The sequence below is a fragment of the Pholis gunnellus genome, assembly GCF_910591455.1.
Source record: "Pholis gunnellus genome assembly, chromosome: 8".
NCBI lineage: Eukaryota > Metazoa > Chordata > Actinopteri > Perciformes > Pholidae > Pholis > Pholis gunnellus.
The window spans coordinates 25,281,973-25,300,878 of NC_136534.1; the positions used below are offsets into that span (position 1 = coordinate 25,281,973).

At 45.7% G+C, this 18,906-nt stretch overlaps 1 protein-coding gene across 1 annotated transcript; it reads left to right on the forward strand.

Annotated features, from left to right (window-relative positions):
- Positions 1-4,689: 4,689 nt before the first annotated feature.
- onecutl (one cut domain, family member, like) lies at positions 4,690-12,960 on the forward strand (the record flags this gene model as incomplete). The annotated part of the gene is made up of 2 exons (XM_079164955.1): positions 4,690-5,731; positions 12,650-12,960. The coding sequence occupies 2 exons, from the start codon at positions 4,690-4,692 to the stop codon at positions 12,958-12,960; spliced, it is 1,353 nt and encodes a 450-aa protein (XP_079021081.1).
- Positions 12,961-18,906: the final 5,946 nt, after the last annotated feature.

The window sequence follows — 18,906 nt, forward strand, 5'->3', positions numbered from 1 at the left end:
AGGTTACCGTGATGACGTCACAATTAATACAGAACAAAAAACACAATTGTTTAATGAAGATGCATTCATTCTGAAGGTTGTTTTTAGTTGTTTGTTTAAATTGTTTGTTTCACAAAGTGTTGAATAACTTCTTGTAATTTTCTTTTTTACCAGCGTCAACTTTGTGTTTCCTTTTCAAAATAAAAGATGAACATACTGACTGTCCCAAACATTCTGTCGTATATGTATTATTATTATTATTATTATTATTATTATTATATGACAATAAATAATGTGCAGAATGAACCTGTGTTTTCTATGTATTATGTACTATATTATATGTGTGTGTAACACACACTGCAGAGGCAGAAAAGCAGTGTGAACATGCAGGATTTCAGTTTCAGGTGTCATGTTTACCAGTCATTACAGCAGTGTGTGTGTGTGTGTGTGTGTGTGTGTGTGTGTGTGTGTGTGTGTGTGTGTGTGTGTGTGTGTGTGTGTGTGTGTGTGTGATTAAATAGTGCATGGGATATCCAGATTAGATGAAAACATTTTAGACTCATTTAGAGTCAGAATCAAAACGCTGCAGCAGCAGGAACAACAACAGCAGCATCAGTCTGCAAGTTAGAATATAAGTGATTATTACATAATTATAATTATATTACAGTTTGACACAAGTCAGGTCCTGAGAAACAGAAGGACGCTGTTCACGTGAGATTCTTCTTCTCTGATTGACGCTGCAGTAAAGAATAAAACACCGTCATTTACATTCTTTCTCCCCCGTTTTTTTCGTCGCTGCAAACAAGAGAGTCAATATCTCATTCAAAACTGCAAACCCCGCGCGTGCGCTCCATCCATTATCATTTGCCAATAAGTGATCACGTTTACTCGGTGATTAAACAGCAGATTTGGGGGAGCGAGTGTAAAAGCACAGGATGAATAATGTCGCACTGTGTATTTCTCCTCCGTCCTGTTGCTGCTGCAGCTCGGGGAGCTTAGCAGGCCTTTTTTTGGGGGGGGGGGGCGGGGGCGTGCATGCACAGCACGTCCATCGCTGCAGAAAACTCCCCGCTTCTGCTTATTTATTTTCTATTTTCTGCTAATAAAATATGAATTTATGAATCTCGACGAGTGCCTCTTCATTCGCAGGCTGGGAGCAGCCATTGCTCTCCTCCCTCCTTCTTTTTTTTCCCACTGCAACACCAGAAAATAACCCCCATCTCTGCATCTCTCTTTGGCTTATATCCTGTTTATTTTCCAGCGCACTTGCATGGTCATTTTACGGTCACAGCAATGCCATCTGACCCCTGACCTCCTCGCTATTGGCCGCTTGTAATATTGGCGATGCGGGATTTGATGCACGTCCCTCAGGATGAACGCATCAGCTAAATGGTTAAAATCTAAAACACGCTCGATATTGGCTTTAGATTAAAAGCTTATTCGACACACATTGAAAGTCTCTTTGCAATGAGAGCTGCGGCTAAATGTCTAACAATGTGAGTGTCCCTCGGTTTATTTATTGCCTGTGTTAGTGATGGAGGGTGTCTTTTGGAGCTGGAAGTCCTTCTGAGAGCATCAGCTAAATGGATGAAATGTAAATGTTTTGTCTGTAATGTTGCTGATCGCGCTGCTCTCAGTGTGAGGACAGTGGCTCCGGATGAGAGGGCTTCAAATGGAAATGGTCTCGGCGATCTGAGACCTATTGTGGAGTCAAAAATCACCAGTTTTGGGAATATTAATTTTAGTCATACACAGGGGATGTAGGATTTTTTTTTTCTTCCAGTATTAGATTAGGCCTATAAGTGTCTCTTGGCTGTTGACAACCCCAGACCCTGAACGCCCCTCTGGGTTTGGGTTTCTCTTCAGGGCCGCAGAAAGTTGGGGGGCCCTTGCAGCTCTGGTGTCAGCCTCCCTTCTCGGATTTTCCAGCCACAGAAGGTGAACTTTCACCCCGACCTCGAAAAGGACCTTTTTTTCTCTCTCTGTAGCCGTTGACCATTTTACCTCCAGCTCTACTCGCCATCCCTCCGTGCTGGCTGCATGCGCGCGGGGCGGATCGATAGGGCAGCATCTGCTCCGGGAAGCCGGCGGTCCCACACCGCGCAACCCGCTCCGCTGTTTTCCAAACGCCAGAACTGCTCATCTCTGAAAATTAAACTGACAGACAGATATGATTAGTATGCGCTCTGCCTCCCTGCTTCTGTCTTGTCTGTGTGTTTTTTCTCTGGCTCCAGCGTGCGCGCTCAAACATGCACGCGCAGGCCTGACCAACACTGACTAGATGTATATTTATGCTTCTTACATACACACACGGACGCCAGCACGCACACACACACACACACACACACACACACATGGACACTAATATCACGTGAATGCGCGCATATACAACAAGTAAACATGCACACAAGTGCAGGCCTGCATGCACGCACGCATGCACGCTCTCATAGGCGCATTTGTGATCACACACGTGTATGACACACGGACACAAACCAAGCGTATAGCCCACATATGGCACAGTACATTTACACGCAATTACAGTCATTGGACGCTCTTGCGCGTGCACGCTGATGCAGCAGCAGGTCGAGGGTCTTTTTTTTGGGGGGGGGGGGGGGGGGGGGGGGGGTTGCATTGATCTTGTTGAGGGACTTTCCAGACTGAAGTGCTGGCTGCTTGAGTGAATGGAGGCGCGTGCTGAGTGCTGATTAAGAGCTGGGCTAAACACGAACGTCACTTGACAGCATTTATTCCTGAAAGGTTGCACAAGCGGAGTCAGGAAAACTAGAAATAAATACAAAAATAGAATGTCTGAGCACAGGACGTGGTCTGGTGTGGAGATGGCGCACAGCAGAGTGCAAATGGATAGATTTTTTTTTTTCGAGTCAATAAGTCAGTGAGGCGATTTACATAATATTCACCGTTAATTCATTTTTTAATCGCCTCAGGGCCTCCCAGTCTAGTCCTGCACTGATATTAAAAAACAGAAATAAAAATAAAAGTTAGTGCAAAATTCTACCAATAATACAAATCATAATAATAGAAGCAACACCCCGATATGTTTATATTATCATTCCATCTCCACGTTCTTCACAGTGACAATAAGCTGCAACAGCTTCGCTTGTTACATAAAAAAAGAACAAAACGACATTAGCCGCAGCTCGTGAAACCTCCATTGATCAGATCCAATAAACAGCCGAGCGCAGCACAATGACCAGGATGTGCGCACATAATTCATAAATTGTGCATGCAATCAGCTGAAGGAGGCTTAACCTGTGGGGTTATAAGAAAGGGAGCATCTCCACCTCCACCCCCCCACCCCACAATCCGTCACCCCTCCCTCCTCCTCCCCCCTCCCCCCGGGAGAGAAAGGGTTAATTGGAGTAGGAATTTCATCGCACATCTGTCAGATTTTTAAGGCCGTGACGCACTGAAAGCGGAGAGTCAATGTGAGCAAGGGGGAGGAGGGGGAGGAGGAGAAGGAGAAAGAGTTGGTGGTGAGATCGATGAAGTGGCAGGCAGAGGGAGGGAGGGAGGAGGAAAATCTCACGAGATAATGAAAGAAAAAGAGGAGAGCTGCTAGTGTAGAGCAAGAAAAAACACACACACACACACACACACGAGGCTAGACCCGGAGATTTTTTGGAGTGGAAAACAAAGACCCGAGAATTGGGAACGAAGAGCGCGCGCGAGAGAAACATAGATTTTCGCCTGTAACCGCAGATGTTTTTTTTTTTTTTTTCACTCTGATTTCGGTGAATGTAGCACCCCGGGGCGCGCGGCGGACCAATTGTGTGAATCTGCAGGGCTGCTCGGCGACACAATCGGAGACATGCACAGGACGGACAACGGCCGTGGACGCGCTCTGAGAAGTGGATCATAAAAAGGTAGGATTACGGAGCTCTACATCTACACATGTCGAGGTTTTTGTGTGTGTGTGTGTGTGTGTCTCTGGATCGCCATCGTGTTTGCTAGTTAGTTAACGCATCGCTCAGATTCATTGCATGTGGCGTAAATACGCACCTTAATGTCCGGCGCTTTGCATGCGCGCTACTTCTGTATTCATAACTTTGCATAAGAAGGAAAAAAAAAATCCCATTTTTAAAATGAGATGAGATTAGGTCGAAGTGATTAATGGTCCGTGTTTCCTCGCGTGAGGTGGAATATCTCTAAATTCTTCTATTACTGTTGTTGTCTGGGATGCACCAGTGTTAATTGGCGTTTGAGGCCGATGACACGAAACGTTATTTGGCTGTTTATTTTCCCTTCTCTGTGACGGTTAAAGTTTAAAATGCAGCCGGAGTAACAGCGCCTGTCTTGTCTCAACAGCAGGCACAAACAGCGAGGCTTCTGCCGAGGGAGGAACGCAGCTGAGCACCAAAGAGACACAAGAGAGAGAGAAAGCCCAGCGCTGATGCACAAGTGAGAATAAAATCACAGTTTAAGCTCCTGATGCAATTCGCAAACTCGTTTTCTGGGAGTTTGAGGGAGTTTGAAGACAGTACTTAACGTTATCAGATAATTAATTAGACACCCCATAAGCCCGGAAATCAATTAATTCACAAATCAATAAATCCATAGTCTGGTGTAACGAGAGACCTTCCAGACTGTTAGCCCGGCTGCTGAACAACAATAACAAGAAGAGGAGAGCAACGACACAAGGGGGGAGGGGGGGGTGCAATAAATACACGTTTATTTGTCGAGCTTTTGAAGATGGATGGGAGTCTAGGGGAGATGTCCCTCCACGGTCACCCCGATATGGCCCACAGCCAGGATGGCAGGGCCATGCTGCACTCGCGGGACCTCTCGGCTGCCTTCCCGAGGCCCTCCCTCGGGGGCCCCTCCATGTCTCTGGAGCCCGAGCCCCGTGCGTCGGGCTTCGACCACTCCATGTCGGCACTGGGCTACAGCGGCGACTCCCCGTCCAGCTCCGGCAGCACCTACACCACCCTGACCCCCTTGCAGCCCTTCGATGACAAGTTCCATCACCACCACCACCACCACCACCCCTGCCTCCCCGTCAGCAACGTCATTGGCAGCTTCACCCTCATGCGAGAGGACCGGGGCCTCGGCACCAACTTCTACAACCCTTACGGCAAGGACCTGGCCATGTCCCAGAGCCTGTCGCCCCCGTCCACGGGTTCGGGCCTGGCCTCCTCCATGCACGGCTACGGCAGCTTGGGCAACAGCCCCAACGGCAACGGCGGCCAGATGCTCCACGCCGGCTACGACGTCCACGGGGGGAGCCTCTTCTGCCGGACGTCAGATTTTGGCCGCGAGATGTCGCCACCGGGCCTGGGCGGAGGCGACGTGTCTGTGGGGCATCAGCTGAACAAGATGGAGGCTCACCAGCACGCCCCGGGCCACCACCCTCACATCTACAGCCAGCACTACCAGCCCCACCATCACCCAAGCCAACAGGCCTCCAAGATGGGCGAGCACCTGCACTCCTCGTCGTCCGCCTTGTCCTCGCCCGGCGAGGGCATGCTGCCGGGCTCGCAGGGCGGCGGCGGCGGGGAGGAGATCAACACCAGAGACGTGGCCCAGAGGATCATCACCGAGCTGAAGAGGTACAGCATCCCCCAGGCCATCTTCGCCGAGAGGGTTCTGTGTAGGTCACAGGGCACGCTGTCTGACCTCCTGAGGAACCCCAAGCCCTGGGGCAAGCTCAAGTCCGGCCGCGAGACCTTTAAGAGGATGTCCCGCTGGCTGCAGGAGCCCGAGTTTCAAAGAATGGCCTCGCTCCGGCTGGAGGGTAAGATCTGGCTTTGCTATCTGCCTCTCTCACACACACACACACACACACACACACACACACACACACACACACACACACACACACACACACACACACAACCATATACAGAAACCACAACAAACAGACACACTCTTTCTCCCCTTGTTTTCCCCAAACACCTTCCTTCTCCATGTCTTCCAAAGACATACACACACACAAAAATCTCCTCTCCAGCAATCAGTATGCAGCTCAGGTCGAGACATGAGGAAAAGCTAAAGCATCATACTGATGTTTCCTCCTCTTCACACCACTGTGAATGCACCACTGGTTTGTCTATTGTCTCAAACAGCATGGACAATGAGAACTTAGCAGCACATTGAGGACAGTTTGAGCCAGAGAGGGCCATATGTGCCATTCCTTTGTTTACTTTGCTCCCAAACAGCTCTTATTGATTTGTACAGTAGCTACAATAAAGAAAAAAAAGCCACAGACATTTGCCCTCCTCTTAAATGAACCATGAAGATCAGCGCGAGCAGCGGTTGGCAATTTAATCGCTTCTGAAGCCCACAAAATAATTTGTGCAGATATGCCACTCTGGAGCGATTGATTAATCCGAGCAGTGATTTATGTCGGCCCGGTGTGCGGCTGAAGTTGAGTTTGGCGAGGCAGCTGATGCAAATGAGACTTGAGCTTCTGCCAGACGTCTTTTATCAACGTCGTCACCGAGGGCAATTACCGCGAGGCTAAATACGAACGTTGTCCTGCTCACAGGTTCGTGAGAGTCTTCATATCTGGAAAAAACAAGAGATTATTGCTCAACTGGAGATCGATTAGTGCAGGGAGAGGAAATGTATCGACTATTCTGATCATCAAAAAAAAGTCACTTAATGCTTCTCAAATGTGAGAATTTACCGCCTTTTTGTTTTATATTATTTGCAAATTAAATACATTTTTTGGAGTTTTTGGACTGTTTGGTCAGACAAAAACAATTTGAAGATTTCACTTTGAATTTTTCTAAATTTTCTGACATTTTCTTACATTTTCTAAACTTTAGTTGTAGGAATATTTGGAAAAAAATAATAAAGAAATTAAGAAAATATCTTCGGTTTGCGAGCTGAGTAGTATTTATTCAGATTTCACAGCGTAAAGATTTTTCTTTTTTTGAAAGGCACATTGTAATCTGCTGCCTGACATTTAATATTCTTTGGGGATGCGGATGGACGACACGACAGCACACGCTGTACAGTGCCGCGTTACAGTGTTGTCCCTCCACAGGGACCGAGGGCCCATCTGATACACGGAGCACAGAAAGAGATCCAAGTGAACACAGTAATGTGAGACGAGCACAGACGAGTGTGTGTGCATGTGTGTGTGTGCGTCTGCAAGTGGTGTGCTCACTGCGGGGGTCTGTGAGGAGGACGTGTGTGTGAGCCGGCCCAGTTGATCACTGCGTTTTTTGCTCTCTGTCAGCAGCTCCGCTGATTAAGCCCAACAACACAATGGAGTTCATAGGTAATGATTGTGCACTCTTGCAATCCCTTCACAATTATTGATCTTTGATTGTTCGGCTCTGAGAGCACATGTGTACGTCGCACCCAAACCTCTTATCTAAAGACGAGTTATCTGTTTGTTTGTTTTTTTTTGCTCTGCAATTTGACAGAAATGTTTGCTTTTGATGAATCTAATCCCGCGACGTGTGTGAATGCTTTGTATGCAAAGGGCCTCTTTACTGTCACATAGAAGGAAAAAAAAACGTAATCTTCCTCGTGATAAAAAAAACAGCTCTTTGTTCCCATTTGAGCAGATTTTTTTTTTCTCTAATCACCAAATCATTCTGTCTTCGTTTTGCAGCATCTTTTGTTTCCTCGTCTTTCACAAACACAAACATTGTTGTTTTTAACGAGTCGGCGCTCCGGAGTCCGAGCAGCCGATCAATCGGGCTCATAAAGAATTAAAGTCCCCTACAACAGAGAAGTGTGCTAATGTTTGACAATGCTGCTCCCACACACTCTGAAATTGCATATTTAGTTCTTGGCGAAGCCACAATTTGGACAGCTCGGCACTTTTTCTACATAACCTACTTTCCGAAGGGGGTTGTTGTTTCCCCCCCCCCCCCCACACCCCCTCTCCACCCCCCCTTCTGGCCAACCCCCTTTTGTTTAATTACAAGCCTCTATTGATTTCCATGGGAAAGAGCAGCACGCCTTGCCCACACACACACCTCGGCCGCATCGGCGAATCGAGACTGGAATTAGAATGCGTGGTGCCCTGCGCTCCCCAGTCTGAAGATAGCTCAAGTGCTCTCTGCTTCACGCCTCAAGTTTTAAGATGATCCTCCTTAATGCAGCACTTGCTTAAATACATAGAAGGCCCCTCAGTGTCAGCCAGCGGCGCCGTGTTATTTCCATAACCATGCCTGTGATGCACGGAGGGGCTGCGGAAGCTCTCCGTGTCCGGGTGCTCAGTAATTTTTGGAAATGTAGCTGCTGCCATTTTGTCTTTTTTTTTTTTTTCTTCAAATAATTGTTTTCTGCACAGACGTTTTGCTAAACACGGAGGAGGTGATCCCTCGGATTTATCCGCAGTATCTTGTTTGTGTGTGTGTGTGTGTGTGTACTCTATGGATTACTGCGCTATATATGAGATGCATCTCTCGCCAAACCTCAGGCTGTGGAGGAGGCAATCAGGATTTAGTCGGGAGAAGAAGGCAGGATAAAGACCACACAGCCATGCTCGGACACTTAAAGTCAAGGAGCGTTGGGATGGGGTGGGGTGGGGGGGGATCAGAGACTATAACTTTAAAGATGATGGCCGAAGCCCTTGACTAAAGGTCTAAATGAATAAGAAAGGTCAATGCGGTTTACGTGTCGGCTCCAGCGCCTGCACCACCCCCACAGTAATGAAAGCCACAGAGCCTCGTCCACCTCTCGCTGCGTACAGTTCGCATTCTGCTAGCGAGGCTCAAAGGTCAAAGCCGATTCCATTTGCATAGCAGGAATTTGCAAACAGGCCGACGTGGCATACACCTAACAAACAGGGTTGTTGTTTTTTTTTTGTTTTCTTTTTTTTTCACATCTAGCTCTTGCAGCTCCCCCCACTCCGGCGCTGAAGGGGTTAACCAGCCTCTGTGGGTCGGGGAGTCTGAGCTGCACAGATTTAATCAATAATTTCTATCAGCCCCTGGCCCAAGAAATCAGCAGGGGGTGGGCTGGGGGCTGCAGGGTGGGGGGTGTTGAGGGTGGAGGGTGGGGGCTGTTCTGGTTGGGAGGGGGGGGGGGAGGGACGCCGGGGGGTAGGGAAAGGGCTTTCGATCACGTTTCAGCTACACGAGACAGGGGCATACATCATGATTAGGGGCCGTTCCCACGATCATAAGAAGCCTATAGGGGAATATTTATGTCTCCAGGAGTAGCCCCAGCGCCGGGGATTTATAGCATGGTAATTGTACGCCTTTTACACATGATTACAGCATAAGGAAGCATTTACTTAATGGTCGGCGTTATGATGGTTCAGACAGGGAGGCTGAGGCTGAGGCTGAGGATGAGGATGGATGCGAAGAGGAGGGGAGGAGGAGGAGAGCGGCAGGACACCCCGACTCCCAACGAGCCATAAATCCACACTACACACTACCAGCCAGCACTATCATGTCATCCCTTTCATTACTACATGAGCTGAGAGTGCACCGCTGTATATACCGTCCACAGCTGCAGCCCACACCCCCAACACCTAACCCCAGAAATATTGACGTGGTGGAATGGTGTAACGCCCTGTGAAAAATGTAGCATTTGGTGAAAAAAGAAAGAAAATGTAACTTGTAGTGATATTGACATGCCGCTGACATCTTGGCCTGTTCAGATTTTAATGAGACGTGGTTCGATAACTCTCAGAAATGCAAACGAGCTCTGGGGGCCCAAAAGCTAACAGGCACCTGTAATCTCGAGCTGACAAGGGTGCATCCCCGAGTCAAAACATTTCCTTCAGATAATGATTTCAGAGGGAGAGGACGAGGGAAATCACCCGCAGATTTATTCATGTCCAGTTGAGTACTTAAGTTTCAGAAACTCAGCTGGATGTCAGAGCAATCAAAGTCCAACAGGGCCGCACACACACACACACACACACACACACACCCACACATGCTGCTGTTGTGATGGCACTTGTGTGGAAGAGACGGCAGTAAGGTCACACTTATTTCTCAAGTGCTTCTGCTAATGAGAGAAATTTGCCGCTGTGAGTTTGAGGAGTGAAGAGCCGGTCATACAGTAAACATCATCCCTCGCTGCGTGAGATGTTTCTCAATGGGAAGATGTAAGCCAATCAATCGATCCAGTCAGCGCTGTTTTTGAGAGGAAAAAAAAGGCAGCAGCTTTGGTTTATATAATGTATGTCTGTAGCATGAGGGAGTTTGATTGCAACTGTGTGTGTGTGTGTGTGTGTGTGTGTGTGTTGCGGTTGGAAATATGGGATTTCAAGGTTATTGCTTCGCGCTGATTTCTTCATCTAATCAGATCATTTTGTTCAATAATAAGAGAACCATGAACATAAAGAAATCTGCCTGTGCAGAAAGATTCCTCCAGAAAGCAGCTTGTTGCAAACATTTTTTTATAAAATGAAGTGTAGTTTTTCTTGGTTCCTTTGCTGCGTTCTGCCTTTTTCATGTCTTGTTCCAAAATGCAGACATTGATTTCTGGAAACCTTCTGTAAAAAACGCATATTTGTGTAGGAAACAGGTTTGAATAATCCTTCAAAAGACTCTTTTCCTTAACAAAAATTACTTTTTTTGGCATGTCAGATATCATGGACACTAAATAGAAAAATAGTTTAAATTTGGGCGGCAACTCGCAATTATTTTCTCGATGAATTGATAAAATAACATGTCAGAAAAAAGTGGTAAATGACCTTCCTAGTTTCTCAAAGTCCAGGGTGATGTCTTCCAATTTCAGTCCAAAACCAAAACATATTCATTTTTAATACGATATAAAATACATGAAATAAAAAAGCAGCAAATCTCCATATTTGAGAGGCTGAAAACAGCATTTTCTGACACTTTTGCATAAAAAAATAGCTTAATTAATCAAGGACGAATCGATTACTAGAGTAATCGTTGCTGCTCTATTTTTAATATTGAAAACATTATTTATATACAGCAAAACAGAAAGAAAATACACTTTTTGTTCACAGATTCCAGACTTCCAGGCCTGTACTCAATAAAGGTCCAGCATCAACCCACTGGTCCCCCCTTTGCGTGTGTGTGCGCGTGCGTGTGTGTGTGTGTTTGTATTTCTGCGCTGGTGTGAATGTGCAATGCCCTGTTGTGCTGTCTGCACATACACCAGTGCTTACACTTAGAAACGCATTTGATACCATCAGCAAAACAGTCGCTCAACCGCACAGTGCTGATTGAGACCTCTTAAAAGTGTGCATTTAGGTAATTGCACGACTCCCCCCCCCCCAAATATGTTTTAGTCCACTTAAGGCTTTTAAACACCCTGGGCAATGCCGACTCTGCTTGTTTCACTCACCCCTGACGTAACCCACCTTTAATAGAAAATAAATTAGTTCCCCCCTAAAGTGATTGTTACTCACTCACTGCCGCCACATGTAAATGACTTTTATGAGAAACTAATGATGTTGAAGTGTCCACTAAGGGAAAGGGAAGAGAGGAAGAGGAAGGAGATGGACAGAGAAAGAGAGGAGGGGGGTGGGGGGGGGGGGGGGGGGTTGGCTCGGTACACAAAGGCAGAGGTTGGTGTCGTGTTTCCTGTAAATACAGAATTACAGCGTGTTGGAGGTGAAAAGGTTCGGCGATGGATATGCAGAGAGGAACATGCAGCCTGAATTCAAAATGCTCGTCTGATTCTCAAAATGGAATCTGAGCTCAACCCACATACACACACATCAGGCTATTCTTTCCTTCCTCACTTGAACTCTTTTCTCTCTTTTTTTTTTTTTGCTTCTTAAATTTCAGACTTTTTCGTGAGGAAATATTGATTGTATAATTGGACGGGTTGCTGCAGCTACAGTGGTGTTTAACCCAGACCTTGTGTTGCGGTTTGGTGTAAGCAAGACTGGGATTAAAAAAACAAATTACCAGAAGACTTCATCACCTCTATAACCACTTAAAAAGTTTGAATACGGCCAACTTCGACCCTCAGATAATATATCCTCTGTGGGGTGAAACAGATACTGAAGTGCAGGATCTTAAGTAAGGCAGAGTCCAACAACTTTACTGATCAATTTAATTTAAAGTCATCGTTTTGAGTGGTTGAGTAGTGGCGTACTAATCTGTAAATTCATGCATCTGGTGTTTTTCTTTGGTGTAGATTGCAGTTTAAAATGTAAAACAGATATGGACGAGTAAAGGCCAGAATCCATACATTTTGTAATAGATTTAACGACAAATAAGCTGCAGAAATGACATCGTAGCAAAAGAAAAACGCTTTTTGGCTGAAAGTAATCTCCATTGGGTTCATCGGTCCTTTTGCAAGATGAGAGCGTTGTTGTGCATCTGTTTGTGTGTTTGGATGTGATTATTCTTTTTGAAAGACATTGTCAGTGGATGACAACACCAGATTTTGCCCTTTGTCTTCAGGCCAGACACATGTAAAGAAATACACTGTTCTCCAAAAGGAAGAGTGTAATGAAAACCATGGAGAGCTTTGGCCTGAATGAAGTGATTTTTTCCCAGCAGCCTACAGCAGCTCACTGTTAATAGGATGTGATAGGTTGAACATCTTGATTCCTTTACTGCACAGTGAAACAAGTTGCTGATTCATCTCTTTTAACTAATCAAAGTTGCTGAGCTAATCTGTTTTCTTTCAACAAATCCACTTTCCCTCCATTTAATCCATTTGTCCTAGTTAGCCAGCCGGTCTGTTAGCCAACCTTTTTCCTTTTCCCTTTTTGTAAATTCATCTTTTATCCATCTGGTTGCAGCCTGCAAGCGGAAGGAGCAGGAGCAGAGCAAGCTGGAGCGAAACCAGGGCCCGAAGCGCACCCGGCTGGTGTTCACGGACCTGCAGCGCCGCACCCTCTTGGCCATCTTCAGGGAGAACCACCGTCCGACCAAAGAGCTGCAGATCACCATCTCCCAGCAGCTGGGCCTGGAGCTCTCCACCGTCAGCAACTTCTTCATGAACGCCCGCCGACGCAACGTCAACAAGTGGGCGGACGAGGGCCGTCCCTCCTCCACGGGTTCCTCGGGCTCCAGCGTCTCCTCCTCCGCCGTGTCCTGCAGCACGGCATGATGACGGACCGCCGAGGAGGTAGCGGTGGGGAGGGGCGCCGAAGGGAGCAAGGGGGGCACATAGACTGGTCTAGGCAGAGATCAGCCGTCATAGATGTCCTCCTCGTTATCAGAAGGAGCGACGGAGCCGAGCTTGTTATAGATGATTTTATGAAGATGAAGCTTTTTTGTTTTTCCCAAACCAAAGTTGATCGCTCCCTTGAAATAGAAGGGGGGCGGAACCCCAGAGTGATATGATGGCAGGATGTGAGGTCCTGCTTGTATAGTCGAGGGTGCGAAGATGATTTGACTCAAAGAAAGAGTCACGCCCTCACATAGACGCCATCTCATTGCATTATTTTGATTATCTAGATTAGAGATAATGAGGGTATTACAAATCAGGAGGAAGCATATTTTGGTGTACCTTCTAATCTATTGTCGTCTCTCCAAACGTGAAGAATCAAGAGGTGCCGTTTGCTCACGCGTGGCGAGCTCCATCGTGTATCTTCTTAATCAAAAGTGTTCACCATCATCCAAAGACGTTAATCCTCCCCCAATGTCCTTATGGTCCTGTTCTTTCCTCAAGAATCAAGGTGAAAGAGGAAGAAAAAGGCTTTTTATTTTTTATTTATTTTATTCCCCCCCCCCCGAAGAACCTAATTCTCCTTTCTTAGCATGTGTTACCATGGTGATGGTTCCCAGGACTGTATGGCGTTGTTCCAAGTTTTTTCGGAGCCAGGAATTATCAGGAGGGGTTATGTAGCGTCCGTGACTCCCAGCTGTCAATCATTATACCCTCAACGGGAGAGCCGTTCCCTGTGTTTCGCCGAGACGGTCCCGCCTCGAATGAATCAAGGGTTTTCGAGGGGGGGGGGAAGCCGCGGCCGCGTCTCGCCGTACGCCGGCATCCGAATCAATAAACACAAGTAGGATGCAGAAACGGACTTGTCGGTGCAACTGTCTAGCTTTAAGACTCTGACTGAGCTTCCAATCGAAAGCTCCACAGCCATTTTTTTTTTTGACTCAAAAATCAAGCCAAAAAAAAAAAGGAAGAAGAAGAAAAACAACCTTTGAACACAAAGGCTCCGCGGGGAAGAGCTACACCTGACACAATGTATAGTGACATTGTAGTATTTTGTTTTTCCACTCATTTCCAAATAACTGTACACACCTCTGCTCCATCACGAAACCTCTTTTTTTTTCTTTTTTTTTACAGATGTCTAGAAAATGGAGGAATGTGATTCTTTCAGCCCTTTTTGTACAGATTTCAAGCACATCGCTCTATTTATAGAAACACGATGGAGGTGTGGGGCAGTTTGTTTCAGCCCTGCTGACGTACAAGGTCATTTTTTTGGTCCACAAAGGAACGGCTTTAACATGCCTCCTTATAGCCAATAGTTAAATCAAACCAAGAACGTCTCAAATGCAATTGCTGATCTGATCAATGTATTTATTACTGAATTTGTGTATTTATTGTTTTCCCTTTATTTCTTTCCTCTATTTATTTGGTTATTTATTTATGCTATCTATATACTGTAAGTATTTATTTAACAATGCTCTGTATGTCTGTGTGAAACTGAAGACTTTTTCTGATGGGCACTTTTAGCTGTAGAATCCCATCGTAATACCAAAGATTAACATTGCCTCCCTGAATGTACGGCCTGAATCCCTAAACCCAGTACCCGATCCCGACCTGATCCCGCCCCGATTCAGCCCGACCCACCCAGTGATGTTGCGTATCTCTCTCTATCTTTAAGGCCTGGCCTTTGTTTTTTGTTTTTTTGTTGCTTTTTTTTTTTGTAGAATAATGGGGATTTCTTTACTCTTGCAAATGTCTCTGCGGTCAGCTCTTAACGCCAAGGCCAAAGCTTGTTTGAATGTTGTGATAATATTTATAATTAATGCTATGAATAATAACAATAATAACGATGATGATGTGGCATCCCATAGGTTCACAGGTTGCTCGTAAAAGTTGTGTTCAGAGCAATGCCATCTGGCGGAGAGTGTAAAGTGTCTGAGGACCCACTTAAAGCCGCCTGAAGCCACCATTGAGTGACCCCCCCCCCCATCCCCCTCACCTGCCTCCCCCCCTCCCCGATGCAGTGCAGACACTCCTGTCTATGTCCAACTCAGTGTGATCTCACCGTCCTCCACATGCCCAGCCCTTCTGCCAGTTGTCTCAGTTCCAACAGGGTTCTTAGGGTTCGTTGCTGGATCTTTGGGGTTCTTACGGTTTGCGCCTCATCTTTCTGGGGATCTTGGATTTTTGGTTCCTGGGTTCTGAAGGTGTTAGGGCTTGTACCTGGACCTTTGAAGTTTGGAAAGTGTGCTCCTCATCTTCTGGGGATGTTGAATTTTTGGTTCCTAGGTTCTAATGGTTTTAGGTTTTGCTCCTGGATCTTTGGATTTTTTTAAAGTGTGCTCTCATCTTCTGGGGGACTTGGATGTTTGGTTACTCGGTTCTAAAGCTTTTAGGGTTCGTTCCTGGACCTTTGGGGTTCTTAAAGTGTGTTCCTCATCTTCTGGGGATCTTGGATTTTAGTCCCCTGGGTTCTAAAGGTCTTAGAGCTTGTCCCTGGCCTTCTTGGGTTCTTTTGCTTCGTTCCTCATCTTTTATGGACTCTGATTTGGTTGTGAGGCCTCTTAGGTTTCTAGGTTTTGTCTCTCTGAACTCCTGAGGGTCTAAGAGTTTGTTCCTCATCTTGCAGGGCTCTGTGATTATGTTGCACGGCTCCTGAGGCCCTACAAAGAGCGTAAGGATTCATTTCCTGATCATCTGGGGTTCTTGGAGTTCGTTCCCGGTCCTTTAGGGTTGTTTGGGTTCAACTTAGTACCTTCCACAGGCGCAAGTGATTTGATTTTCCAGCATTTTGTCTTGTAGACGCCTGAATTAGGAGAAAAACAGACTCTCTGATCCCTGTGTAAATGCTGCCAAAGACTGGCAAGGTTAGCTTGGCCGTTTTCCACCCTCTCTCTCTCTCTCTCTCTCTCTCTCTCTCTCTCTCTCTGTCTTTCTCTGTCTTTAACGTTGGAAGGGGGCGGATTGCCGGGGCCCCCTTCACAGCGTGCACTTGAAAGACAGGCGGTCATGAAAGAGGCCATCGACTTTTTCGCGGACTTCAAAGAGGAGGCTTTTTTCATCCCGTCTCCTCTCTGGGTATCTGGTCTGGGGTCCGCTCTTGGCCAGACCTGTGGGCTTTAGGGGGCATTCAAAGGGGGCGGGGGGAGATCAGAGAGGAGGCTGAATCATCCAGAATGAGGATGGTGGTAGTGGTGTGTGTGTGTGTGTGTGTGTGTGTGTGTAGGAGAGGTGTGTGGGGGGGGGGGGCTGTTCGAGGAAAAGGAGGTGTTGGAGTAGTGGGGCATGGAGCTGAATTAAACTTTAATGACCAACAATTGTAAGCATGCTGAGAGCAAAGGGGGGGGCGATGGTGGGGGTGTGCGGTGGGGTCTGTACAGGGGGGAAAATGAAAAAAATAAAAGAGCTTTGAGGCTCCTCTGCCGACCCCTGCACGCCACTGTCATGGTATCAAAGCGGAGGTGACACCTTTCAGGTTTCTCTTTGTCTCTCTGACTGGGAGCCTAAAATGGAGACAGAGCTTTTTGTATTGAGCCACCTTCTGCTCCGTGTCAAGCGGGGGAAGCTCTTCCCTCTCTGTGCAGATGGGAGAGCGAAGAGGGAGGGAGGAGTGAATCAGCATCGCCCCCTAGTGGCGTTTCTAGGAACCTGACCCTAAAAAAAAAAAACAAGTCTGGCAGCAGAGGCCGTTGGAAGAGCAATTCTGAGGGGAGCGTTAAATAATGAAATAGCAGAACTGAAAGCTAATGTTTACTTTCAGAATAAAAAAAGACAAAAAAGACAAAAAACAAAACAAAAAAAATGTCCTTTTTTTTGATAATGTTTAAACCAAAAAAAACCAACAACAACCAAAGATTGATGGGTAACTGCTGAATGGTAATGTATCATGGGTAGTTTTAGCAGTTCCCTATCAGAGCTGTCGTAGCACTCAGAGGATTCAAAAAAGCACCAGTGGGGTTCCGCGTGCTGATTATTTATGTTGCATAAAACAGTATTATGTTGAGCTGGAACTGAGAAACTGACATGAGGCAGTGTCTTCAGATGGAAGTCTTTTGACTCTGTAAACCCCAGTGTTACCCCCCCCCCCCCCTCCCCCCATGTGTACATGAAGACTTTACCCATCTACCTCAACTGTGTGAGATGTTGTGTGGCAAAGATATTCCTTAACCAAAGAATCCATCCTGTCAGGGTGTCTGTCTATCTATCTATCTATCTATCTTGTCTGTCCATCCGTCTCTTCTTCATGCCTTTTACTCCAAACCAAATGTGCTGGAATCAATCCGTAACAGGAGCCGAACAAGGCCCCCGTCCAGCCGAAGCTTTAAGTCCAGTATGCTCGAGTGTCCCATCGATACATGTTCTGTATATAAATAAAATCATTCTCAAGACCAAAAAAAAGAAGGGAGGTGACAATCCAAGCAAGGAGGATCTTGCTGTAATCAACGTTGCCTATTCCTTGTTTTTTTTTTCCGAAAACTAGAATCATGTGACTTGTTGTAACAGAAAAGCCCAAAAATCAAGCTCTCATCCAAAAAATAAAAAAGGTCGGAGGAGACAGAAGCTATTTTTCCACATTTGTAAGCCACCCCTTCAAACCCCTGTTTTTTCCAAAATGTTTAGTGTAGTTGAAATACTGTTCGATCCCACTGTTGTAAGTAGGAATTAATTAAATCCATACAAAAAGCTTTAAACGGGGAAGAGTTGAGGGAAATATTATATTTGACTGAGTCTGAGTTTCCTCAGCTTGGACTCGACCCACCATGCTTTATCGTGCCATTCTTGTCCATGTGTTAGACTTACTAATGAATGTGGCTAACCAACCAAAGGCTTTAAAAAAAAAAAGATACACAACACTTTAAACGTCAATCATGGTGGGACATTTTGTATCAACAACTAAAGAAAATCCCTTTGAATACCTCATGTGAAAATTGTTTGTTGTGATGTTGCACTAAAAAAATAAAAATGACTCATTTGTAACCCAACACTGCGCTCTTGTTGACTTTATTCTGACCTTGCTTGAGGCGTTCGCATCTCTGGGTTTCTAAAAGCCAAGGCGGACAAAAATAGTGTTTGAAAATGTTGCTGTCCAGTAGGCCTGCTTTGCAGTCTTCAACTGTACTTTTAATTAGATTATGATCATCCAATATAAATGCAAGAAATCACCCTAATAGACCCTGAGATTGCTGTTAAAGTTGACCCTATTGCAAATGTACAGTGTTTAATATCTGCTTCTTCCAGCTCTATGATGGTGCTTTATGAAAACAGTTTATATTCTCTACAGTGCAACGTAAATATTCTGGTACTGTGTTCATAGTTTTGGAGTTTAAACAATGCTTAAACATAACAAGGGTTTCTGTTGATGAGCGAGTGGAACAGCAGCATTTAAGAGATTCAAATGATCAATGTTTTCCAGGATGAAAAGGCCTTTCAAATTTTAGACAGTAAATCTGTCAGCCAATATATTGATGTACTCATATTACTGATGTTATTTTGTTAGCAGCTTTTACAGAAGTAGTTCAATACATTCTGATTAACTTTCTAAAAGTCACTAGATATTACATTTAAAGGCAGCAGCCAGTTAGCTTAGCATAAAGATGGGAAACCTGGCTCTGTCTATTTGTAAAACCACGACTTCGTGTTTTTAAATTTCAGCTTTTAGTGCAGGTTAAACAAATGAGACTTGTTATGTAGCGAGCTTTAGGTGGTGGCTGATCGGTGAATTATGTTAGCTAACCTAGCTAAGCTAAGCTAGTTTAGCTAACCAGCAGCTGGCTGTAGCTTCCTAGTTAGACAGATACAGTGTAATCTATCGTCTCAATTAAAAAAAACAGACTTTTTAAGGAAGTAGGTTGATGTTTGATGAGAGCGTCAGTAAAATAAAACAATGCT